We start from the raw sequence: 24,883 nt of genomic DNA, 5'->3' as shown, positions 1-24,883 counted from the left end.
TCTGTCATCAATGACAATTACATGGTGCTTTAATCAATGTTATCTACAAACCAGTTGGAGGTGAGGGAGGATGCCAGCTGCAACAAAGATGCGCGGGCTCAGTGTGACGAGGAAGAGTTAAAGATGCACCAGCTCAACATCCAGGTGCGCGAGGTCTTTGCCAACCGATTCACGCAGATGTTCGCAGACTACGAGGTGTTCGTCATCCAGCCGAGCCACGACAAAGAGTCCTGGTTCACCAACCGAGACCAGATGCAGAACTTCGACAAGGTGCGTTGTTATGGTGTGGTTTATTTGTTCTGCAGGAAAAGCGCACTAACATTCTGGTGTGAGGTTTATACAAGCTCATTAATAAAGACGTGCAACAGGATGTAAAAGTTAAAATTACGCAGCGGTCTATTAAGTAATGTGCAAACTATTTGAAAACCATTCTGTATGTTTATCACCATTTCATGTCTGTGTGCAGGCCTCCTTCCTGTCTGATCAGCCAGAGCCCTACCTGCCCTTCCTGTCGCGTTTCCTGGAGACTCAGATGTTTGCCTCTTTCATCGATAGTAAGATTCTTTGTCACGACGATGAGGAGAAGGAGCACACACTGAGGGTGTTCGATGCCCGTGTGGACAAGATCCGCATGCTGAACGTTCGCACGCCCACACTGCGGACCTCGATGTACCAAAAATGCACCAACATCGAAGAAGCGGGTAAGAAGAGATCAGTCAGAAGTTCAAAATGCTTTGAGTATCTATGTATTAAGGGAAGGATATCTCATCTTTTTGGAGTATAAGATTTTCTGACTATAATTGTAGAGACTTTAAACTTGTAAAACTCCTTTTTAATTTGCAGTCCAATTTTCTGACAAGCAGGGATATTTGCTGTCATATGCTGTCTTGTTTGCAGACGGGCCAATTAAAAAGCGCTTTGCAAAAGCTGGTTTTGTCACTACTGGACCCCAAGTCATTGGGCTGGAGAATGGCTAGACCAACCTTCGTAATATTTGTTATTGTCTAAAGCATCTGTGGGTGGCAGCTCTTTAACTGTGTATGAAATGGGTTTCGTCAGTAAACCCATAAAGGGCTCCTTTTGGTGCTGAAAAAAACCTAACGTCTGCAATGTCTGTGTTCAGAAAACCTTAAAGTTTGCATGTTATGTAACTTATTGATATTGTTATTATTGTTATTATTATTATTATTGTAGATGACAGATTCCTCTGCACGTTCCTCTAACCATTGTATAGTGTTGCTAATTTTGGTGAAGATAATCTGCTTAAGGATAAACTCCTTAATCATTCCTTCTTATTGTGGTTATCCGATTACTTCTAACACGTTGATGAATGAGTAATAATGAAATCCATCCATCCGTTTTCTATACCCGGTTCTCCCGTTCAGGGTCACGGGGCAGCTGGTGCCTATCTCCAGCAGTCTACGGGTGAGAAGCGGGGTACACCCTGGACAGGTCACCAGTCCAATAATTAATTCATTTTTAGTTTAATCTCGCCTTATGCTGCAAGTTCTTTTTACTGACTACGTAATATCCTTATTGACATTATGCACACAGACGTAGTGTGGGTGTGCAGCTGTTCAGGCATCAGAAATCGCTGTCTAAAGCACCATTCATTCTGCTTCCTTTGAGCATAAAGTCGATTCTCTGCCTTTTGTTCTGATGCTTCTTCTGGTTTTGTAGGTGTTGAGGAGGACATGTTTTGTTTTGTTACTTTTCCATTGTAAGATCTTCTTTGTTCAGATGCCAACTTGTTCTTATTTATACATTTTCAGATTTCTTTTAACATGCATGAATACAACAAAACAGTCACACAGTGGGATATTTAAAGTAGAATAACCATATATAATGTCTCTATTGAAGCTTTACTGGAATAAATGACAGATTTCTTCTTGGATGTAAAATGCATGTCGTAACAGAGTTAAAGAAATTACTATCCAATAAACCTAAATTTAAACTTGTTTCTCATTAAATTAGAGGGCCTTAAAAATGTACTTCAGCAATTTAGTACTGAAACTCATGTACTAAATGGGTTTATTACACAGACAATAAGATTTTTCAAACATTTATTTGCTGTTTTTGATTATGGCTCACAGCTAATTACACAAGGCTGATAGGAATTTTATTTAGATACAGATGCGTACTCATACTTTACAGTACATTGACATACTTCTCAGTGAGCCAACATTTCTGTAATAAAATAATTTTTTTTATTGGTCTTTTTAATTGGTGTGATTATTCTAATTTTCCAATAAACTGAATTTTGATTTTTCATAAGCTTTAAGTTATAATCGTCAAAATGAACAGAGATCAACGTGAAACATACCATATATTTACTGAGGTACTCCTGTAATACTGTATTAGTAAAGCGACTGAATAGAATAAATTACAGGATTTGATTTAATGTGTCCTGTGATCGACTGCCGACCTGTACCCCACCTCTCGCCCAATGACTGCTGGAGATTAGCCCCGCCCCATCCCATGACCTGCATTCATAAGTGGGTACAGACAATAGATGGATTGAAAGCTAATTAGAAATGTGGAATCTAAAGAAAAATCCCTATTCCTAAACCGGGGTCAGTGACAAATCATTTAGGGTAATTAGTCCATTGAAAGTGAAGAATGCATGTTGTATTCATGTCCGCAGAGAAAGCCATTGAGATGAGAGTGGCAAAGATCGACCATACTGCCCTGCATCCCCATCTGCTCGACATGAAGATCGGTCAGGGCCGCTACGAGCAGGGCTTCTTCCCCCGGCTGCAGTCGGACGTGCTCTCCACGGGGCCCACCAGCAACAAGTGAATATGACTGAGCTTTCTGTTCCCTTGAAATGACTTGTAATCTGGTGTTTCTTTAAAGCTGATTGAAGGTGTGACACTTTGTGCTGCAGATGGGCGAAGAGAAGTGCTCCTGCTCAGTGGAGGAGGAGAGACCGCCAGAAGCAACACGCTGAGCACCTTTATCTGGACAATGACCAGAGAGAGGTAGGACGTCCTCAAATGATTTTCAGAAGTGGGTTTATTCATACAGCCTTTCTGCCTGAGCTTTGTTTGAACCCCCTCTTTATGCAAGACATCTTAATCTTCTTTATCTTGACCTCGCTCCTTTCATCCTGTCTGCACTCCCACCGCCTTTCACATATCTGTTATTTTATTTTATAAATATTTTAAATTTCTTTTTATCTCTGTCTCTCTCTGCCTTCTTGCACTTGCGATCTCGCACACTCTCAGCATGTAGAGTGTTTGTTTCCGGAGCCGCAGCTCCTGCTGTTTCTTGACTACTACTGGCTCTCGCAGTCCTTCAGGCCCTGTCTAAAGTCGGTATCTGTGGACTTGGTATGTGATGCTAGACCACAGACCAGATGTGAAAGCCAACACATGTGGTCTTTACCACCCTTTGCCTCTCTAACCTTCAGCAGCTGAGCTTTACGTTTGTTTGTTTTTTTTAATTGATGTTTCCTCTTTTTTGTTGCCAAGGCTGCTCTTTAGATTTTAAATTTCTTGTGACTTGTTGGCTTCAAGTTTGACAGCCGTAAAGACTATTAATATAATTATAGCAGCTTTTTATTTAAGATAAATACTAATACAGTAGCTCTCCTGGTACTTTCTGTACCTCAGTTTCCAAGTTTAAGAGCTGGTTTTGGATTGATTGATTTGCTGACTGAATTCTTTTATCAGAAATACATCCAGGAAGCCCGAAACTTGGGCACCACCATAAGGCAGCCTAAACTGTCCAACCTGTCGCCTTCCGTCATCGCTCAGACGAACTGGAAGTTTGTGGAAGGATTGTTGAAGGAGTGCAGGAATAAGGTTTGTCATCTGATGTAGTCTTTATCTATTCCTGCTCCATATTTACCAGTCTCTCCTGAACCACTTCAGTTATCAATTATCACCTATGATTGTCTTCAAAATGCATTACTAATTAATACCCTAAAGAATAAATGCTTCTTAGTTGGCTCAGTCTGCATCTCTTCTACGTCCAAGTAAACAAATTTGTTCTTTGAAACTTTAAATCTTTCAAATGTTTCAGCTTTGTTTTTGTTTCTGTCTTTTGTGTATATTTTATGGTTTTTCTGCAGCACCTGGATTGATGTCAGGTTATTAGTATTAGTTCTAGTTCTCTCTATTGACAAGTGCGTGTTTCTTCTTTGTTGTGTCTGTAGACGAAGCGCATGCTAGTAGAGAAGATGGGTCGGGAGGCCGTGGAGCTGGGTCACGGCGAGGTCAGCATCACGGGAGTGGAGGAAAACACCCTGATTGCGAGCCTCTGTGACCTGCTGGAGAGGATCTGGAGTCATGGGTTGCAGGTTAAACAGGTCTGGAAAACATATCGTCACACAGACTGATTCCTGAGAGATTACTAGTTGAAAAGTCCTTGGAGTGAGCTTTCGCTCAAGTGTTTTTCCTCTTCTAGGGTAAATCAGCCTTATGGTCCCACCTCCTGCATTACCAGGACAGCAAAGAGAAGAATGCCACTCCAGGCGGTTTGGGACCTCCAGGTAATTGCTCGTGTTATTTCTCTTAAGGAGTTCAATGGTGGACGTTTTCATAGTTACACTTACTTTTACGCCAGGGTTTATTCATGACACGGAGCGAAGGAAATCTGATGGCGGTGGATCAGCCATGCCTCCTCTCAGGATCTCCCTGATCCAGGACATGAGGTGAGGAACATCACGACAGCCTGTTAATGCAATCTTCTGTACAGCCAATTGATGTTCAAACTACTGATCAACATTGGACAGATGTACAGTTTGGTAGATTAATGCTGCCCCCTTGTGGTGGTTGTTCATCTGGACCACTAAAGATTATTTCATGGCTGTGTGGATGCTCAAGCAGTAGTTACAGTATTGGCTTTATTGCTTTACAGTCAAACAATGTTGACTAAACAAAAAAGAAATACCAAAAGTGTGAATAAGATTAATAATATTTAATTTTGTATTGTTTTTTGTTCTGCAGATTTTTGTTGCATCAACTTTCCAAAAGATGAAAAAAAAAAAGTAAAATCCGTATGATTGCAGCAAAATTGACTTCGCTGTGATGAAACATGTTTTGTTGATGTATTCTTTATTGTACTTATTTATTTTTTTATTAAGCTTTTCTTCATTATAGCAAAAAAGCACAAAACATAACCCCACCCACCAGTCCCAAACCAGAGGATGTTAAAAGCGTAAAAAAGGAAAAAAAATCACAGGAGGGACAGTGAATATACACAATATGACCTAACAATCTAAAAAGTTAATGTCAATCCTTTGGGATTTTTTGGAAGCTCTTCAAAAATCATTTGGCTGGTAAAATACATTAATGAAGAAAAAAGACCCAGACATCTAGAAATCAACACATACATATTATTCAAAAAATATTTTTTATAAAACAATGTACTACTTTTATGTTGGGCAAAGATGGAGAGGATGACACACATCTCATCACTCTGTTGATTTTTTTCCAGACCACCTTAAAATTTTTATCAAGAAAAGTTTTTTTTTTTTTTTTATTATTATTTTGATGAATAGACCAGTGACCTTCTCAGAGGCCCTGGCAACACCTTTGTGAAGGTGTGACGGCAGACCTGCTGTCAGATCATCCACCAAAAGCAACCAGAGGTAGACAGTCTGGGCTTGCGTGAAGAAGGTGCAGTGTCTGCGTGGAGCAGCGAGTTACTTCCACCCTAATTACCAAACCTCCCACCAGTCCCACTGAGACGGGGAGGAGGGGGGGTCATCTCAGGGCACAGCCATGGAGCTCCACTTTCTCTTGTGAATACATCATGCTTTCTGTTGGTGAAAAGGTCTGACAGCTTTAGCAGAGGCACGCTAAATAAATCAAGTCATCTATAACAATTACTGTGTTGATAACATTTTTCCTATTTTAAAGCTTATAAGCAGAAGCTCCCACTTGTGTTTACTCTCTGGTCTCTAACATTAATAGCTCACAAACGTTTCCCTCTGCTGTCATGGAGACAAGGAGCAGAGAAATCTGGGTTACTTGGTGTGAGTGAGGGTGGAGACAGCGGGGTGGGTGTGGAAAGTGGAGGAGGCGTGGATGTGGCACGCGTACGGCACAGGTGGAGTGGAAGGGAATCTGTCTGGACATCAGAGACATGATGGAGGCTGGGAGCCGTCTCAGAGGGCCGACTTTTACATTATGGAAATGAGCTGTGGTTGAAATGCCGCTCGGAAAAACGGTTTTCCCAGGCTGTTGTGACGGGAACATGTTGCTGTTCTCTGATTCGCTTCGGATCATATTGGTACATTTAGATAAAGACATGATGGATTTTTATGAGATTCTTTCAGACTTTTATCTAGAACAAAAACCCACTGATTTGTGTAGTTATTAAACAACTAACAGGATGTGTGCATATTTCACATTTTCTAAACGTGCTTAAAGGATTAAGTATTTTGGTATTGGCCTGTATAAACCTATTTTATTTCCCCTATAATGTTACTCCCTGAGCTTATTCATCAATTTGTGTGTATGAGCCTTTGTGTTTGTCTCTCTCCCCTGACACCTGAACCTGTCATTACACTTGCAGACACATCCAGAATATCGGTGAGATCAAGACCGATGTGGGCAAGGCCAGAGCCTGGGTCCGCCTCTCCATGGAAAAGAAGCTGCTTTCCAGACACTTGAAGCAGCTTCTATCAGACCACGAGCTTACAAAGTGAGTAATACCACCACCCTGCATTTGCAACATTTGTTTTTATCAAAGTTAGATCTGCAGGAACATTTTAAAGTTAAGTGAATCTTTCTGCCCTCCGTTTGTTCACTTTTAATGGTTTTATTTCCTTTCATGTGCAGGAATGTCTGTTTAATTTGAAAGGCAGATAGTGTGTGATCAATATGATTTTGCATTTCTTGTGCAATTGCAGCGCATCATGTTGAAGTCCAGACTGCATGAATAATTCACACACTTCTTTTATAATTGATATCTGAGTGACAAACTGGGTTAAGGGGATTCTGTCTGCCTTTCAGACTGTAGCGTCACTTTTCTTCCAAAACTTGAACAACATGTTATGTTTACCCGAGTTTTATTTGCCTACCATTGAACTTTGACCGCTAACAAATGTTGTTCTGATATGACAAATGGCACAAATCATTTTGTTTAGTCAAGTGTTTTTTTTTAAAGTTATTCTTAGACAATCTTTTTTCTTTATGTAGAAAACTGTACAAGCGTTACGCCTTCCTGCGCTGTGACGATGAGAAGGAGCAGTTCCTTTACCACCTGCTGTCCTTTAATGCCGTCGATTACTTTTGTTTCACCAACGTATTCACAACCATCAGTGAGTGCTGCTTCGAAACTTGACTTATTGGTATTTTTTTGGTTTGAGCTTCCAGAACATTTCTCTTCTCTCTTGCTCCCAGTGATCCCGTACCACGTGGTGATTGTTCCAAGCAAGAAGCTTGGTGGCTCCATGTTCACCGCCAACCCCTGGGTGTGTGTTTCCGGGGAGCTGTCTGAGACTGGAGTCCTACAAGTGCCCAGAAACACTTTGGAGGTCACGTTTGAGGTTTGTGTGTATTCTTGCATAAGAGATGGTCTCCTGTGGGTTGTTGTTACTAAAATCAGATCTGTGCCGAGGTGAGCTTAGATGTATCCGCAAAGGTACTTTGTCGTTTAGGCATCGTGTCCACACAGATCCAGCATTTTGGGAGACCAAAATCGATTTCGAAATGCCGGTTCTGGATTTTCGTGTGTACTTGCGAAACAATGACACCATAACTCCACCTCTTAGCTCCACATTAGATTTCATAATCAAGCCAATCAGGATTTCTTTTTGTTGAGTATACTACTACTGCACATCTAAATCAGAGCTGAGACCCTCTGCTATATGCTGTCTGCCCACTATGTGACGTTGTGTTTATTTGCATGTACAGTCTGATCAGTCGGGCTGGATCCGAATTTCAGGTGTGAACAGCAACCCTCACAGCTGGTCATTTTGAGACCTTTTAATGCCTGGGCTGAACAGAGCGATTTCAATCTGCTTAGAAAGCTTTGTTAACAGAATGGTTCAGCAAAATGGCCGCATAAGGGAGATCCTCTTTAAAAGTCTTCACTCATGATCTCCATTGAGGATCTTTGATTATACAAAGGAGGCTAGAATGACGTGACAGTGACACCCTCCCCCACTTCACACTTGGTTGCCAACTTTGCCTAACACCCCCTTTGCTGTTTTGCAATGACTGACATGGGAGAAGGGCTTCTAAGGCCTAGCTTGAAAGTGAATGAATGTGCCTATCCTCAATCCTGCCCAGAAAACCTCTGATGGCCAAATGCTCAACTACACCCCTAAACACACGGTAGAAAATAAGATAATTTCAATACAGGAGCAAAACATGTTCTGCAAGTCTTATTATCATAGTTTTATTTTGGTGTTTAACATCGACGTTCGCTTTTTGTTTTAGTGTCAGAACCTGGGAAAACTCACAACTGTGCAGATGGGTCACGATAACTCAGGACTTTATGCCAAGTGGCTTGTGGAGTGTGTTGTGGTCCGCAACGAGATCACGGGGCACACCTACAAGTAAGTTAGCCTGAAAGGAAAAATCCAATATTGTTTCTGAAAGATGTTTTTCCTTGTAATCAGCTCTCTTTGCTTGGTGTTAGGTTTCCATGTGGCCGCTGGCTGGGGAAAGGCGTGGATGATGGCAGCCTGGAGAGGATACTGGTGGGAGAGCTGATGACACCCACCACTGAAAATGATGAGAGGATGTGCCGCACACCACCCATGCAGCAGTCTCCAGGGATGATGAGGAGATTTGTTACCATCTCCCCAAGCAGCAAACCAAGTCAGTAAATCGTCCTCATTGCTTACTATTTACTCAGATTATTTTTTTCTTCTTCTGCGTTTAACTCAGCTGCCACTTTAGGGTAATATTAATCACAGTGTGATTTCCAGTCTTAATACCTGCACTGGTTGGGTGAAAAAAAACTGAATACATGGATGATGAAACAAAATGATAGAGATAAAAACCAGTTGGGGGATTTTCCTCTCTGATCATGCTTTTATTTTTATTTTTTTTTCAGAGCCACATTGTTTACGTTTTTCTCTTTCCCTCCACTTTTAAGAGTTGAACACAGGCCAGATCCAGGAGGGAGTGGGAGAGGCCATCAACGGGATTGTGAAGCACTTCCACAAACCAGAGAAGGAGGTGAGAAAGGAGTAGTTTCGACAGGCCTGAACACGCAGTTCCATTATTTATTGCGTGTGAAGAAAAACACGGCTGTCTGCCCCTATCCAACAATACCTTCAATTATTTAGGGCTACAGTGGGAAATTTAAAGATGCTGATTTGTCTTGTTTTTATTTTTTAAGTGAATCTGTAAAAAAAATCAATCAATCACTAACAATTACTGCGTAGCGAGTCCAGGTGGGGGTGATATCTTCAATCAAGAGATGCTCATTGAGGATTATTTTGGTGCATTAAGACTTGACACTTGATTATAGGGTTTATCACTAATTCATAGTTATTCAAGAACAAAGGACCTTTACGAGGAAATCCCCTTTACTCTCACTCTGCCTTTAACAGACCAGCAGAACAAAGGAGCCTGATGAGAACTAAAAATGTTTGGGTCAAACTTGAATGTAGTTGTTTCACCGAATCTTTATGCAGTCATCTATAGTATTTATGTTTCTCAAAACTGAAAACCAAGATAGATTTTTAAAACCTTCAACTAAGTTTCAGATTTTATGTTGCCGGGTCTGAGCGCCCTTAGACCTCCTCCCGTGAAATATTTTGAGAATTATTCCATATTTCCAATAGCTAGGAGCTGTGGTAGTAAACCAAAGGGATGTGCTTTGTTCTCTGAATCCTCTGCAACTCCATGCATTTGTTTCCCTCCACAGAGAGGCAGTCTGACGCTGCTGCTGTGTGGAGAGTACGGTCTCGTCTGGGCTCTGGAGCAAGTTTTCCAGCACGGTTTTAAGTCCCCTCGACTCTTTAAGAACGTCTTCATCTGGGACCTTTTGGGTAGGAATTTGGGCTTCCTAAAGCAGATTGGAGGTGTACATTTTTGTTCGTTTGTTTTTTCTGGTGTTAAAGAATATAACATGTAATAAAATGCTGTTATACTTCAAAAGTAACAAAATAAGGGAATTTGAAGTCAACTAAACAAAACAACCGAAAAATTCAACAAAACACTTTCAATTAAATAAGGTAAATATTTCGGAAATGGCAGACAACCTTTCTCTTGGGACATGATGAAATTACTAATACAAGCAGGAAAAACTCAAACAAAGCAGATAGCAATTAGGCTATGTTTATTTTTTTGACCTGTTGTTTGGTTGGGAGCTTTTTTATTTCAAGGTTTTCTGGCCTTTTTGTTACATTTTCTGTTTAGCTCTTTTGTCGAACGCTGGTATTGTTGTTTAAACCTTGTTCTGTTTATGAGCTTAAGCAATATGCTGTTTATAGCAACTGGATCAAAGCATTTTGTGGTTCCAGAAAGGAGCATAAAGGCTCAAATGGCTTCAAAGTGAAGTTAAACAACAATAAGCCCTGTCTCTTGTGTTTGGAAAATTTTTTATTTATTGTAGGTATTTTTTGCCTTGAATGCTCTGTTATAAGCAATGTAATTTTAATAGTTTAACCAATCCCACTGCAGCTTAATCTTATATTTAAAAAGATCGGACTGAAAGCCACAAAGCAACAAATTAGTTGGAGTTTGTGTGAAAATGACTCTCGAAAACATTACAAACATTAAGCAAATCTCCCCTTTTACCTGGTGTTTACTGCTTCAAATGGGTTAATTATTATTCATACATTTGTGCAGTGAGTTAAGTTTTTAAATGGTTGTTACTCTACAACAGAGAAGGCACAAGTATACTTCGAAAGTGCTGAGCAGCGGGAGGCGACTCAAGATGAGAACTGGCAAACCAGAGTGCGCCACTTCTGCCGCTTTATGCGGGCCATCAACAGCACGTCGAGAAACATTGGCAAGGACGGGAAGTTCCAGATGCTCATCTGCCTGGGAGCAAGGTGGGTAGCAGGCAGCTTACACTGTTACGACTCATTTGAATACAACACATTATTTTAGTGCTTGTTCTTTGTGATATGGATTTTTACCCATTTTTATGTTTTCTATCTTCTCCAAAGGCTGTTTTCTTGACTCTGTGTGTGTTTGTGCAGGGACCATTTGCTGCATCACTGGATCGCTCTGCTCGCAGATTGTCCAATCACCTCCCAGATGTACGAGGACACTGCACTGATTAAGGACCGCTCACTGGTAAACTCTCTGATCCGAGTCCTACAGACTCTGCAGGAGTTCAACATCACCCTGGAGGCTTCGTTAGTCAAAGGTGTTGGCATCTGAAACCAAACTATGCTCTCCACCAGTCGTACCCAAACAGGAATATCACTGAGAGCCACTAAAAAAAAAAAGAATAACTAAACCTTTTTTATGCAGGAACAGACTTGAACAAAAGACTTTCTGGCCTCCTGAAGCTACTGTCACATTTGCCATATGTTAAGTGCAATGAGCCTTTTAAGATTTGTTATTTTTATCCTCGATGATGATGATGCTGTTAGATGTTGAAGAATTATGTTTTCTATTATGGACCATGGTTTTCACATTATTGAGGATGGCCTTGTGCTATAATGTTTTACTGAAAGCTCAATATTTTCATTGTTGCCGTGACTCGATGACAGCGGTTATATTTAAGGGAAAGCGAGGATTAAAACTGTTAATATATTTTCAGATAAAAACAGTATTATTTTGCTAAATCGGTGAAGTTGCTTGCTCTGTTGTCAAATCTGATTTTTAAATATAACACCAGAGTTTAAAGCAAATGATGTAGAAGTATGCTTTATAAGTATGGCAGGGCGGCTCATAGAGTGGTAGGCATTTTAAGTTTGAGTCTTTCCCAGGCAAACGTACATGTATGTATGCAAATCTTTTACATGGAATACCTTCAGCCGAAGAAAAGGTCCCTCCTAGCAAGATGAGACTGTGTTTGAAGAGCCTGCACCGAGTGACAAAAAGTATGTTCAGCTGGATTCAGGAAAATAAAACCAAGTCTTGTGTTCCAGAGTGCTCCAAGAGACGCTTGACCCTGCTATTTTTGCAAAGTGGGTCACAACTTCAGCCTTCAGTGTAAATACCTCCCAGAAGCCCTTTCCTTTTACCATCATTGCAGCCCATACACTACACATACTCTGTTCTTTGAACTACAACGTGATGACCTGAGTAGTTCATGTGCTGACCTCCTGATAACTCTGAAGAGCTCAAAGGACTGTTTTTTTCCCCACCTTCGATCCTGATTTGTTTTTTGTTTTTGTCGTCATGGTTTCTGGCTATGCAATACTTCCACAGAAAAAAAAAACTGAGATATATTACTGGGCTCTCCCCCATTTACATAGGATTGAACTTTATCTTGCTGAATAAAATATTTGATATGTGACAGACTTCTTTTTGTGTGCCAACGGCGTCTGGAATGACTGTTGTACTCATCTGTGTAGGACCCACATGAGCATCTTGGGAGATATATATTTTTCTTTTCCAGTACAGTTGTACATTTATCGACATACCTGTGTAATGTAGTGTTTACTAAGTGAGCAACCGTGTACAGTGTAAAAATATTAAGAATAAAGCATCTGTAAAGCATTATTCTGGAGTTGATTTCTTTTAGAAGGTATGTTGCCATTAGCAGGTCAGCTGCTGCTGCTTGTGCTCCAATCACTAAGTAATTCCTGTATTAGTTGCAAAAATGGCTTTCTATTTGTTACTGCAGGTTAGATTTTAAATTTTTTAAATTACTAATGACAAACTTACCCGGTATATAATTTTTCCTCTTTTTCTGGGAGCGACATTACTAGTGCTTATTCCTGAAGTTCTGGTCTGCGAGAACTGTGTATGATTTACTCAAAGATGAGAATTTATTCATTTATTTAGTTTTATTTAGATCAAGGATTTGGCTTTTAGTAAATGGATTTTAAGTAGCTATACTGGAAATCCACTGATTTTAATTGGAAAATAATTTCCAACTTCATTTCAGGATTTAAGAATGAAAGCTGAATATATTTTTGTTTCAAAGCATAATCTCAGTAGCTGTGATTTGTGAATATATATCTTTAAAGTACCAAATTAGTTTTAAATGTCAGTTTACTGACGAAGGCATAACATCAATCACAGATAATTTGTTGTTTTAATTGCCGTATCTATGTACAGATTTCAGTGTAAATCTAGGGACTGCAGAATCTCAGCTTTTAAAGAACTGTTTTAATTCGCAAGCTACACTACATGCATGATATAGTTGTGATTTAAGTTATATGCGTTTTTAAATTGTTTTTGACATTCAGCTCTTACAACGTTGCATACATACCTACTTTTAGAGTTTATTAGTTTTTCTTTGTTGTGTTTAAAACATTATCTTCTAAAGGAGCATGGTTTATTTAAACATATGCTTCTTAAACACTGTCTTTTATAGTTTTTTAAGTCTTAAATAATGAACATTGTCATTTGTTTGGCTACTTGATCGGCTTTGTATTGTCTATTGTGAAACACCTATTCAAGTAGGATTTATATCTTTAAATGTGTAATAATATGGTTTCAATTTCAGGCTTTAATAAGCAGTTATATTCTCTGTTGAATGTGCTTTCTCAGCTGTGAAAACGTAAACAAAGTCGTTCGCGCCATGTCAGGGTGCTGTTTTTCTTTGCAGACTCCGGCCAAGTGGCTTATGGGACTTCGAGTTCAAATTGAGGCCTTCTACCGCTGACGTGCCCGCGTTTTCCCGCTCATTCACTACGCCTCCCATCATTCATGTTTTTCGAAGAGTACGAGAAGACGGTCGCGATTGGTCGAGTCCAGGTTCAAACCCAACGGCTACACTCCTTATATGGTCATTCTCCGCTCGCCCTTTCATTCCAGCTTTTTATGCAAAACACATTCTAATGACCAGCTGTATGCAGCAGTAGTAAGAGCATGCGCAGTGCGTGAAAAGAGGACGGCGAAGATTCAAAGTTTTTGTTCAGTAAGTACACTGTTATTTTCTTTGTGCACGGCTTACATTAATTTGACTTTTACGGACTTGTTATATATGGAAAGTGTGGTTATATTGTAAGGTTCTAGTAACATGACGTGTGGGGTCGTCGCGGTTGTGTGTTAAACGTGTAAAGCCTCACCATGTCGACAATGGGATAACGTGGAAGTGAACGAGAGCGTGGCCTCGTAGGCTAGCAGTCATGCTAACGGCTAACAACAATGAGCCATATTTGGCGCACTCGCAGGCGAAAAGTTTGAATTTAAAGGGGAAGACGGCGTCCACCGTAACTTCGTGTTTTTAACTAAATCGTTACGCTATTGCAGTAAGTGTGTTCAAATCGTAGTTGTTCGGGTTATTTAAAAATCGCGGTAGCTTTTTGTCTTTGATTTCATAAAGTGTAGCTGCCCGCTTTTTGTTTAGGGCATCCATTTCAGACAGATCTAGCGCTTGACAACGTCCCGTAGCGGACACGGTTACTGTAGTTAAATATGAAGGCTAGCTTCTTGTCTTTTGTCGTGTGTGAATTTGGCGCTTATTTTGAGGGTAAAACGGTACTCGTGTTATTGTGGGTTTAGGATCCCAATTCAGACACATCGGTTCACTAAACCCGACCTAAAGTTTAGCTTTCTGTGTAGTAAACACTATTATAACTTTAGATTAGTGCCACGATTGTCTGCCTGTGGTTATTTTTTGCTGTTTGGCTTTAAATTACTTAAGATAAGTGAAATAAAGTGGATTTTCGTGGTATTGTTATGCTATGTTGGGTATTTTTGGGCTTTTAATTCTACAGCCTTATACTTAAAATGTGTATGTGCTCGTTGGATTTGTTATTAAATGTTTAAAAGGGTTTGTGTGTGTGTGTGCGTACGGACCGCCCCCTTCCAGTAGCAGAAAAGGCAACTGTCTGCAGACTTCTATGCTGGTTATAAACCAGCAAGCACTGGGACGATTACGGATCGTGTTCTTTCTTTGTTTTTGTTTTTTTGTGCAGGAGTTTCCTCGTCTTGCACCGACCAACAAATTCAAGATGTTTGGCTTTCATAAGTCAAAGATCTACCGGAGTAATGACGGCTGTTGCATCTGTAAGACTAAGTCTTCTAGTTCACGCTTCACAGACAGCAGCAGATATGAGGAGACTTTCAGGATGTGCTTTGGGTAAAACCTCTAATTATGTCATATCATACATTTATGCCTCAATAATAGCTGCTTATTAAGGTTTCAGACGTAGTTACCTTTTACTTTTTGTGTTGCATTGATTCAAGACTCTCAGAAGATCGTGTTGGAGACATTTGCAATGCGTGTGTGCTACTGGTGAAGAGATGGAAGAAGCTGCCTCATGGCTCCAAGAAGAACTGGAATCATGTATGTAATGTCTCCTGCTTAGCTTGAAGAGGTGCAGTGCCATTTTTTTTAAAACTATAAGTTAACTTGGTTGCATGGTTTATCTGCTTTTCTTCAGGTGGTGGATGCCAGAGCTGGTCCAGGTTTTAAGGTGACAAAACCCAAGAAGATCAAGAACAGCGATGGGAAGAAGAAGAGCAAACTTAAAAGGCTTCATAAGTTTAAGAGACAAAGTAAGTGGTTAAATATGAACAAAAAAACATGTTGTGTTTTCATGTGCGTTTTGAACATAAAATATTTCAGTCATTTAGTGAAGATTAAATGTTTGAAATACCTTAATTTATTTTTTTTTAGCTCTCCCAACGAGGCTCTTTTGATAAATGTGAAATGTTGGCTTGTTTTTTGTGATAGGCTACTTAATTAAAACATTTTGTATGCCGAGGGAAATAATCATATGCTGCCCTGTAAAAGTGTATCGTAAACATGACATTTCCTAAAAACACAATTTCCCAAATAGGTGTGTTTTCACTGTGCATGTTATTTTGTTCAGGTTTCATCTCGGTATAAACTGAATGTCTTTGTTAAATATTCACTAGCATCACCTAGTGGCTAATTTAGATATAGCATGAACTGGATCTAGTTTTTATTTTCCAAGCTTCCACTGCATAAGCAAATGGCCACCGACTTCTCTCTCTCTGTCTCTCGCTGTGTGTGTGATTTTTCATACATGACTTGAAAATCAAATCTCTGGCACTTTGGTCATTGGTATTTGTACTATTTAAAGAATAACTCATCTGCTGGTTTACATTCATGCTTCTTCGGGTATAATAAATAAAGAAAAGGGACATACTGTCGTAAGTCTTAAATGTTTTGAGTTTTATTTATGTTTTTTGTTTTATCTTTTAAAGCAGACTCAGATGCTCACAGCACAACCTCCAGCATGTCTCCTGCACAATCTCCCAGTTATAGCAACCAGTCAGATGATGGTTCAGACATGGAGTCCAAACAAAGACGGTCTTCTCCTTCAATCTTCTCCTTCTTGGATCGTTCTTACTGGAAAAGGTAAGATAGCCTCAGGGATCATCACAAAACATTTACTTTTATTCACCATATTGTCTTGTTTTAATCCGATTAGTCTCTCAGCACGTATTTCTTTTTCTTTTAGGCAAAAGGTGTGCTGTGGAATTGTCTACAAAGGTCGATTTGGAGAAGTGATTATTGATCCCCGGGTTTTTAAGCCTTGCTGCAGCTCAAAAAACCAGGCGACACTGACGCCTACGCAGGTGCCCACACTCCAACCACAGCACCCAGAGGATTTGAAAGAAACCTGGTGAATGGTTTTGTCAAGTCTCCCCTTCCTTTATGGGGCTATCCATGGCAACCTCCTGGATTTGTCTCCAGTGGCAGACCTCATTTTCATTCCCCGTTAGATCAGTTAATGTTCATCCTTGTAATTTTCATTTTTATATGGGTATTGTTTTTTTTTTTTTTTATCTTTTGTATAGAGTTGAGTTCTTTCTTTTATAGAGAGGAAAAAAAGAAAAAAAAAAACTTTCGGGCATTAGTGTTATTTATAGGATAAGGATAAGGTTAAAATTTTGGTTCCAAATTGCTTTTGGTTATTTTTGTATTGAATTGTCAGTTTTTGTAAATAATTTCTGTTTTTATTTCATATCAGGACTGCTTTATTTTTTTATAACTTGTAATACTGTAATTGTGTGTATGAAAGACACCAGCTATTTCCAATACCAGCTTCATGTGTGTTGAAGGGATTCTTCAACATTGTTGCTGCAAAGTTTTGTCATCCATTAGCTCTGTATGTTTTTGTTTTTTAGTGCACAAATTGCTTTTGATAACCCACAAGGATCTTTAGCAAATCTGTTCTCTGTAAATCTTTTATGATTTTTGTGTTTTTAAATGTGTACAAATTAGACACCTTGGACATAAACAGCTTTAGCCACCAGTATGAAACACTCACTTTTATTTTGCTCAGCAGTTTGTGCACATTAGACCATGCATGCAGTATGGCCCTCTGCTTGTTGGATTGACGGTTTTATTTATTTCTTTTGTACAGCCTCCAATGAAATCACATTGCATGTTGTAAAGCAAATTGTTTTTAAAATGGATTTTCTAAGTATAGCATTTTGGCTTGTGGGTTTTCCAAAAATGACATGAAACAGCGAAACCACTACATCTGAAGAGGTGCTGAAGGCATGTATTTATTTGCTAAAAGCCAGTTTGATCACTCATTATTTTCTCAGGTATGTTTCTTAAAAGGCTTGCCTTGTTTTAGTTTGTGATCTCTGCAGAAATAGTTGTTTAACTGCAGGATTAAAAGAGAAACTTACCTGCAGAATCAGTGAGCTGTGAACATCTGTTTTGTGCTATCAACCTGAACATGCTGGAGACCTGCGGTTGCTCTACATCTTTAATGCTCCTAGAGGAACATGTTCATCAAAAGCAGCAATTGTCAAAAGTTCAAACTATGCAGACATGTTGAATGTGAGAATTGTTCTGGCGGTTTGTCACGTTTAGTGTATAGTGATGGACCCTCTTTTTTTTTTTTTTGTAACCAAATTGGCTCTATTTTTAGCAATAATGTTGCATCATCATGACCAGTCAATGTCTCACATTGTATGTATGCCATGTTAAAAATATTGCTTATATTGCACAGTTATTGCCATGGTGTATACTGTTTCAGTACTACAGTGACAACAGTTGCTTTTTATTTATTTTATTTTTTTTAATTTTTGTAACCAAACTCGAATTAAAATAATTGACAGGCACTGCTCTGTAAAGTTGCTTAATATATATAAACTGTATTCTGCGGCAGGGTAGTGAAATGCTGAAAAATTGTGATTCTTATTGAAAAGAGGTAAGCTGCTTCCTTTGTTAGCTGGAGAATAAGCTGTTTTTTATCTTTAGGAAGTTGCCATGTTTTTCCAAGGTACATTTTGGGATGTAAGATGTGCCTTAATGAATGACCTGACTTTTTTCACTATGATTCGTATGTAATTTTATATTTATTATTTCACAACCTCTTTTTTTTTTTTTTTTTTTTTTTACTGGAAAATGAGCTAACTGGTGTTGAACCTTTCAGAAAATCTGTTTTTAATTTTGTGCACTTCCTTTTGAACATGCATTGTATGTTTTGTACGCTTTTTTTGTATACTGTACCACAAAGTAGATCTGTATAATAAAAATTACAAGAAAAAAAAAAACTGTTTTGAATGAGAAAGGAAATCCTCTTTAATGCAGACACAGGGTGCAGTTTGTTTACTGATAGTTTGGTTCATAAAGAACAGTTGAGAACCACACTGTTCAATAAAACTAGATACAGTTATTAGGTCAATTTCTCCAGCAATAATGCTCCTATTTATGTATATGCAGTCAATACTTGTTTTGGGCTTCTTCTGCATAAACTGCTTCATCAATGGAGCGTGACATGGAGATGATCAGCTGGAAGGGCTGCTTGAGATGTTAAAACACATCCAAGAAAGTGGTGATTGACATGTTCTGGATAAATAGATGCATTTAATTAGGCTGATTTGTTCCTAATATTCATCTTTTAGTAAATGAACCAATCTACCTCTTGTAAACCTTGATTATAGGACCGGTAACAAGAATTTCGAGGAGTGTAGAAAATGTCTTTAAGGCCAGCATGTCCTGGAGCTACAGACTAATTTCTGTCTGAACCACTGAAGGAACTGATAAGCCCAAATTTATGTTGGTATTGAGCAGCACCCAGGGGCGGAGCCAGAAAGGTTTTATTGGGGTGGCCAAAAACTGACTTTAGGTTTCTTTTTGTGGCACTAGTGGCCTTTATTTTTGTTATTTAAAAGTAGGGTAAAGAGAGGGGGAAGACATGCAGCACAGGTGGCCGGGGTCTAGACTCAAACCAGGGACAGCTGCGTCGAGGACTGAAGCCACTATATGAGTAGCGCACTCCACCGCTACTTTACACACCGTACCCTTATTTTTGTGGTTTAAGCAGGGGTGGTCGCTCTCTCTCTCTCTAGCAAAACTAGTTCTAACATGTCATCTTTCATGTTAGTACATCATCAATGTGGGCAATCCACATTAATTCAATTTATAATAATGAAACCTCCTTTTTTTATTCTAAAGTGCAGTGACACCTTGAAACCATTTACAGCTTTTATGGAAAACCTTAAATAAAATAATAATAATGGAGTACAGCACTGGGCACATTATTTCTCTTTCAAAAGAAAAAGGAGAGCAAAGAGATCCCTTCCACTTATGTTAGTTCAGATGCTATTTATGAGCTAACAAGCATACACACATAACACATTGCCCTTTCATAATTGCAGTTATGTGCAGCGCACATAACACTTTAGTGAACATTATCTAATTTTTTCAGTTTCACAAGAAAACCAGCCTTTTTTATGTTTTGTTTTTAAATTAAGATAGAAAACTTTTCAAGGAAAATAAATGTTTTTGCTATTTTAACTTACCTCAGAGTCTGACCTCTTCTGCAGCAGAGGAAAATGAGAGAGAAATTGTACCATGCTCCACAAAGTCCTTCTGTAGTTTGTGCTTTTATTGATTTTGTCAATGTGAACCAAAACCACTTCTTCTGTTCTAATTGTGTTAGTGGTTAAGAGCATTACTGCTGCCACCATCTGTTTTAAAGGCGAACTGCTTGTTACTGGGGTGGCTGCAGCGGTGGCCAAAGATTGGCTTATAGTGGCCATGGCCATCCCTTGGCTCCGCCCCTGTGTTGCCCTGCGATGGATTGGCGACCTGTCCAGGGTGTACCCTGCCTCTTGCCCGTAGACTGCTGGAGATAGGCACCAGCTCCCCCGTGACCCACTGTGGAATAAGCGGTATAGAAGATGAATGAATGTTTATCATGTGCAATTCAGCACAAATGCTGAATCTGTTAGTGGGGGAAACAACTGTGTGCACTCTGTGACTGATACTATGTTGAAGCAGCTTGTGATTCAAGTTTTGCATCTAGTCTTCTTTGGTAGGAGTCTATCACCTTCTATCTTTACTTGAACATATTTGCCTTCTCAGCCTTGCAGAAGTTCTTCAAATTTATCAGACTGAGAGAACATTTCTTACCCACAGCCCCCTTTGGATGACCATTGTCTGTTGAATTCAGTTCTGGACATTGGCTAGGCCATTCCAACATTCTCATAAGTCGATTCATTTGTTGATTTGAACATATAATTAAACTCACTGTGGTGTTGAAAAATTAAACTCATCTTCAGCTGTCTGGCGGACAACTGAAAGTTTTGGAAGAAAGTTAACGACTGGTATTTAGAACTACTTACAATTTATTTCGGACAAATATGCTCCATATTTTCTTCAATCATGGATAACTGCCTTCCCTCTGCCATGGTGAACATATGAAGTTGTTGCATATATTTCTACCCTTCTCTTGACTGAAGCCTTTGTACTTTCTCTTTAAACTTCAGGGCTGCCCTTTGTCACCGGTCCTGTTCATTACTTTCATGGACAGGATTTCTAGGTGCAGCCAAGGGCAGAAGGGGTCTTTATAATCATCAAAATTACAATAAATAAGCTTGAAATATTTTACTCTATGTGGAATGAATCTCTACAAAATAACCATTTTGATTTCTAAAATGACTGGCAAAAACTATTGTACTTTTTGTAATATTCTTAACTTTTTTAGATGTACCTCTACATAGTTTGTTATAGATTATTCTTTTTTAAAACAAAATTGCTCCAGTTGGAGACAAAAGAATACAATTTACTTTGATTTCTTTTCATTTCATAGATTTTATGCTGTGCATAATAATACATTTTGATGATACACCGAGTAAATGTCATAACCAAACACTATGTCCTATGCAGAATGAGTCCTACAATGGAAATCAGCTCTTTTATTTGATCAGATTGCCTTTTATGAGGCAAAAAACACATTTGGCAAAATCTGGGCACAATTATTTCAGTCCTACCTCGCTACAGTTTGGGTCAAGATGTTAATGAATATAAACTGAGGCTTCTCCTAGGTTTTCAAAAGGATTTTCATGGTGATTTGCAATGTTTGTTTAGAAATCTTTTTGGTGCGGCTTAAAAAACATCATTTTTTTCTTTGCTTGAAAAACAAAAACAAAACATTAATAGTTCCACTGGAAAAATATTATTTTATGTCTTACCTTTGTACAGGGACCAAAAGTTTGCATTTAGACTTTATAACTGGAGCTATACATGATTTATTTTAGTTATGTAATTTCAGCCAGAAATTGCTTCCAAAACCCTTGGGGCTTAATAATGGAGAAGAAGACAAGAATGTAAAAAAAAAAAAATCATCCTTGCCAATCATCCGATTTTCAGGCTGAGGTTTGTTTTTATGTTTAAGCTCACCAACTAATTAATACTCCAATACAAATTATTGAATAAAAACACCATCATTGGTCCTGTCCAGGGTGTACTCCGCCTCTCGCCCATAGACTGCTGGAGTTAGGCACCAGCTTCCCCACGATCCACTATGGAATAAGCGGTATAGAAAATGACTGACTGACTGACAATCATTGGTTGCAAATAATTTATTATTTTGCATATCTAACTTATTTATACAGCACAGATACACAACAAAAATTGTCTCTTGGCCCTGCACAAGACAAACCCATTAAATTTATGTAGAGAAATATATAATTGGATGAATCCAATCATAGACACATTCAGAGTCAATTATATACATTCCAGTTCGATCCTAGTTATAAAACAATGCAGTAAAATTCTAAATGTTTGCGGCATCTTCCCTGCAACACAAGCATTCAGCGACGGGACAGTTGATTGCATCGACTCGTTAACTTTGCAGCAGCTTAAAAATTGGCTAAATAGGCTCCTGCTTATAAGAGATACATTGAGATATATCTCCTTCTTTGAGCATAAAGGCCAGTAGATGACTGCCATGCATTCATGACTTAAAACATAAATCAAAGATTGCGGTAAGGTGCATTTTGCATGCATGTGCTCCACATGTGGCACACTGGTTCCACGCTGTCTTTACTTTTTGGAAGGTCCTGGCTGTGGTTCCTTCACAAAACCTACAGGTTTGTGAAGCGCAGAATTAGCTACAGTCTCTCGGAAAAACTAACTATTCTGACAGAAGATGCACCTCCATAAACATGCTATGCTGCACATCCAATAGGAGAGAGGAGTCCCTCTCTTGATAAAGAAAACATAAACAAAGCCAACTTGGCTTTTGATTCTTCAAATTAAACACACATATACACACATAAACAACCACACTAACACCACTCCTCTTTATCATTCCCAACACACCAAGACTACTGTTGTGTTAATTTTTTTTTTTTTTCCCATGCATTTTGAATGGTAAGAGAACCACGTCCCCCATTGAAGGTATATGTGAAGAAGCGATGGTGCCTGTGGTAATTTAAGGGGGTAATCACACCTAAAACCAGGTTTCATTGTATTTTGAAGGTAAAGGCTTAGATTATTTTGGTGCTCATGGGAAAGGTATTGTAAAATACAAGGATTACAGTGCAACAAAAATACGTGGTTATAATGGAGGTCACTGGGACCTAATCGGTACCAAAGGAAAACCAAACCATACCGCTTTATTTATAAAGCACTTTAAAAACAACATGACTGCTGACCAAAGTGCTGTACAAAAAATTAAAATAAATAAAAACAGGAATAAAATAAAACACAAAAGAACTATAGGATATATAAAATAGTACAGGTACATAGAAAAGATTAAAAAGGTGAAGGATTAAGGCACATATGCCAAGTCATTCTGGGTTAAAAGCCAGGGAGAAGAGGGTTTTTTTTAAACGAGTTTTAAAAGCAACGAGAGATGGAGCCTGCCTGACCTCCAGCGGCAGCTCATTCCACCTTTTCGGAACAAAAACTGCAAAGGCTCCTCTGGACTTATAAAAGGTTTAAGGGATAGTCAGAAGCATCTGGTCAGCTGATCTTAGGGCACGAGTTGGCTTGGCACGTAAGGGTGACTGAGCTCGTACAAATAAGAAGGAGCAAAACCAATAAGAGACTAAAAACAAATAAAATAATTTTCAAATGAATTCAAAACTGAACAGGAAGCCAATGAAGAGACGTTAAAACCTGAGTAATGTACTGTTGTTTACTTGTACTAGGTAAAAATTGTAGCTGTAAATATGAGACGGAGGCCCGGCTAACTCCAATAATCAAAGCGTGAGGTGATAAAAGCACAGATCATTGTCTCTATACGTGACGTCTAGACAGGAGGGGCTTTATTTTTGACAGCCGCCTCAACTGAAGGACTTGAGCACAGCGTTAACATGGGAGCAAATAGATTGCAAATGGATTTTTACTTTTTTAACCTGTAGACTTCAAAGGGTTAAGGTTAATGACAGGGTGGTATTTTGAGTCCTTTGTTGTATACTTTGTGTTGCATCAAATCCTAACAACTTGATAATTAAGTATGCTCCACCAGCTGATTTATTGGTGTGGACTTGCCAGTCTTGGAGGACATTTGCCAACAAAGGCTTTGTTCCTTTGCATCCGGCTGCCAGAGACGTGTTTATACTGCTTCCTTCTGGGAGGCACTATCGAGTAATTAAATGTGGGACATCGCACCACAATAAAAGCTTTTTTTCACAAGCTGAGACTTTATGATGACTGTAATAAGCACTTTTTGGCTCTCTGTTTTACTTGGGTTTTAGAATTTGTTTTAAATAATTTTTTTATGGGACTCTCTTGTTGTTTTTGACTGGGAGGTTACTGTTTGTTTTTTTGTCCCTCTGTGTGAATGTTATACATACCGTGAGCTACTTGGACCTCTGGTTCTCTATACTGCAAATGGAAGATAAACTGAACTGATCAATATTTGTTAAGGGTGCAATGGTACACAAATATGTTGGTTCGGTACAATTTTGGCGCACTTGAATCTAGAAAATGTTTTGAAAATATGATTTTTACTTTAGTCAGCAGTGGACAAAAAATCGTTCTCAATTCCTGAAATTAATTCAACTTTATTATGTACTAAAACCTAAAGTGGAAAGCTACAAACTGAATGACTTAGATTTATACTTGGGCTTGTCTTCAATGTCATTCAGATTTGCATTCAGATATATAAAAAAAAAACTTTATTGGAAACTGCTATGAAATCAGTTCAATTGCAATGGACACAGAGATGGAAACAAAAAGGAAAAAACCGAAGCGAGAACGAGAGACGGGTGGGGCAAAAAGGAAAAGGTAGAGAAGGAGAAAAGAATAGAGGAGAGGAAGAAGGATGAAGAAATGACAAGATACTACAAGACTGCTTCTACACCTGGGGAAAAATATATAACAGCAATGTTATTGATAGTGCATGGTACTAATGAATACAAGATGTATTTAGTGTACCTGTGTATCTGTTAACACCTGAAGCCAAACACCTGTGGGTGTACAATAGAATACATTTGTATTGATCAGTTTGTATTGATCAAGTGAGTTGGCACCTTTCAAACCTGAGACAACTGGAGCAGTTTGCTCATGAGGACTGGGCCAAAATACCTGCTGAGAGGTGCAGAAGTCTCATTGACAGTTATAGGAATCGTTTGATTGCAGTGATTGCCTCAAAAGGTTGTGC

The 24,883-nt window shown here is 38.9% G+C and overlaps 2 protein-coding genes across 7 annotated transcripts in view; both read left to right on the top strand.

The window, feature by feature from the left end:
* Window positions 1–12,596, top strand: part of dennd5a (DENN/MADD domain containing 5A) — a 32,232-nt gene extending 19,636 nt beyond the window's left edge. For 2 of the 4 annotated variants that reach the window (XM_047362867.1, XM_047362866.1), the window contains 18 exons: window positions 55–270; window positions 467–701; window positions 2,645–2,795; window positions 2,888–2,981; window positions 3,228–3,332; window positions 3,675–3,806; window positions 4,160–4,312; window positions 4,411–4,495; window positions 4,570–4,657; window positions 6,526–6,654; window positions 7,152–7,273; window positions 7,356–7,501; window positions 8,397–8,515; window positions 8,599–8,780; window positions 9,061–9,143; window positions 9,838–9,961; window positions 10,801–10,969; window positions 11,120–12,596. In XM_047362867.1, the coding sequence (XP_047218823.1) occupies window positions 55–270; window positions 467–701; window positions 2,645–2,795; window positions 2,888–2,981; window positions 3,228–3,332; window positions 3,675–3,806; window positions 4,160–4,312; window positions 4,411–4,495; window positions 4,570–4,657; window positions 6,526–6,654; window positions 7,152–7,273; window positions 7,356–7,501; window positions 8,397–8,515; window positions 8,599–8,780; window positions 9,061–9,143; window positions 9,838–9,961; window positions 10,801–10,969; window positions 11,120–11,303 (2,517 nt within the window). In that variant the 3' untranslated portion in view covers window positions 11,304–12,596. The remainder of the gene's footprint in view (window positions 1–54; window positions 271–466; window positions 702–2,644; window positions 2,796–2,887; window positions 2,982–3,227; window positions 3,333–3,674; window positions 3,807–4,159; window positions 4,313–4,410; window positions 4,496–4,569; window positions 4,658–6,525; window positions 6,655–7,151; window positions 7,274–7,355; window positions 7,502–8,396; window positions 8,516–8,598; window positions 8,781–9,060; window positions 9,144–9,837; window positions 9,962–10,800; window positions 10,970–11,119) is intronic. The other 2 variants (XM_047362869.1, XM_047362868.1) reach the window with 1 other exon arrangement.
* Window positions 12,597–13,810: 1,214 nt separating this feature from the next.
* Window positions 13,811–18,162, top strand: sinhcafl (SIN3-HDAC complex associated factor, like). 3 transcript variants are annotated; one of them, XM_047362491.1, is made up of 6 exons: window positions 13,811–13,962; window positions 14,966–15,129; window positions 15,237–15,336; window positions 15,434–15,548; window positions 16,227–16,377; window positions 16,481–18,162. In XM_047362491.1, exons 1-6 carry the CDS (start codon window positions 13,828–13,830, stop codon window positions 16,647–16,649), a joined length of 834 nt encoding a protein of 277 aa, XP_047218447.1. In that variant the 5' UTR covers window positions 13,811–13,827; the 3' UTR covers window positions 16,650–18,162. The 3 variants fall into 3 exon arrangements, with proteins under 3 accessions (XP_047218447.1, XP_047218446.1, XP_047218448.1); XM_047362490.1 differs by having other exon boundaries at window positions 16,224–16,377; XM_047362492.1 differs by lacking the exon at window positions 13,811–13,962 and adding an exon at window positions 13,979–14,296 and having other exon boundaries at window positions 16,224–16,377.
* Window positions 18,163–24,883: the final 6,721 nt, after the last annotated feature.

The sequence above is a fragment of the Girardinichthys multiradiatus genome, chromosome 4, assembly GCF_021462225.1.
Source record: "Girardinichthys multiradiatus isolate DD_20200921_A chromosome 4, DD_fGirMul_XY1, whole genome shotgun sequence".
NCBI lineage: Eukaryota > Metazoa > Chordata > Actinopteri > Cyprinodontiformes > Goodeidae > Girardinichthys > Girardinichthys multiradiatus.
Note: the sequence above shows the minus strand (reverse complement) of the source record. Positions and strands in the feature narration are given on the sequence as shown.

Excerpts from the sequence above, each read along its gene's own strand:
- sinhcafl (XM_047362490.1), top strand. The coding sequence starts at position 13,828 with ATGGTCATTCTCCGCTCGCCCTTTCATTCCAGCTTTTTATGCAAAACA. Across the intron at positions 13,963-14,965 it reads AGATTCAAAGTTTTTGTTCA|GAGTTTCCTCGTCTTGCACC; the intron begins GTAAGTACACTG and ends TTTTTTGTGCAG. Across the intron at positions 15,130-15,236 it reads ACTTTCAGGATGTGCTTTGG|ACTCTCAGAAGATCGTGTTG; the intron begins GTAAAACCTCTA and ends CATTGATTCAAG.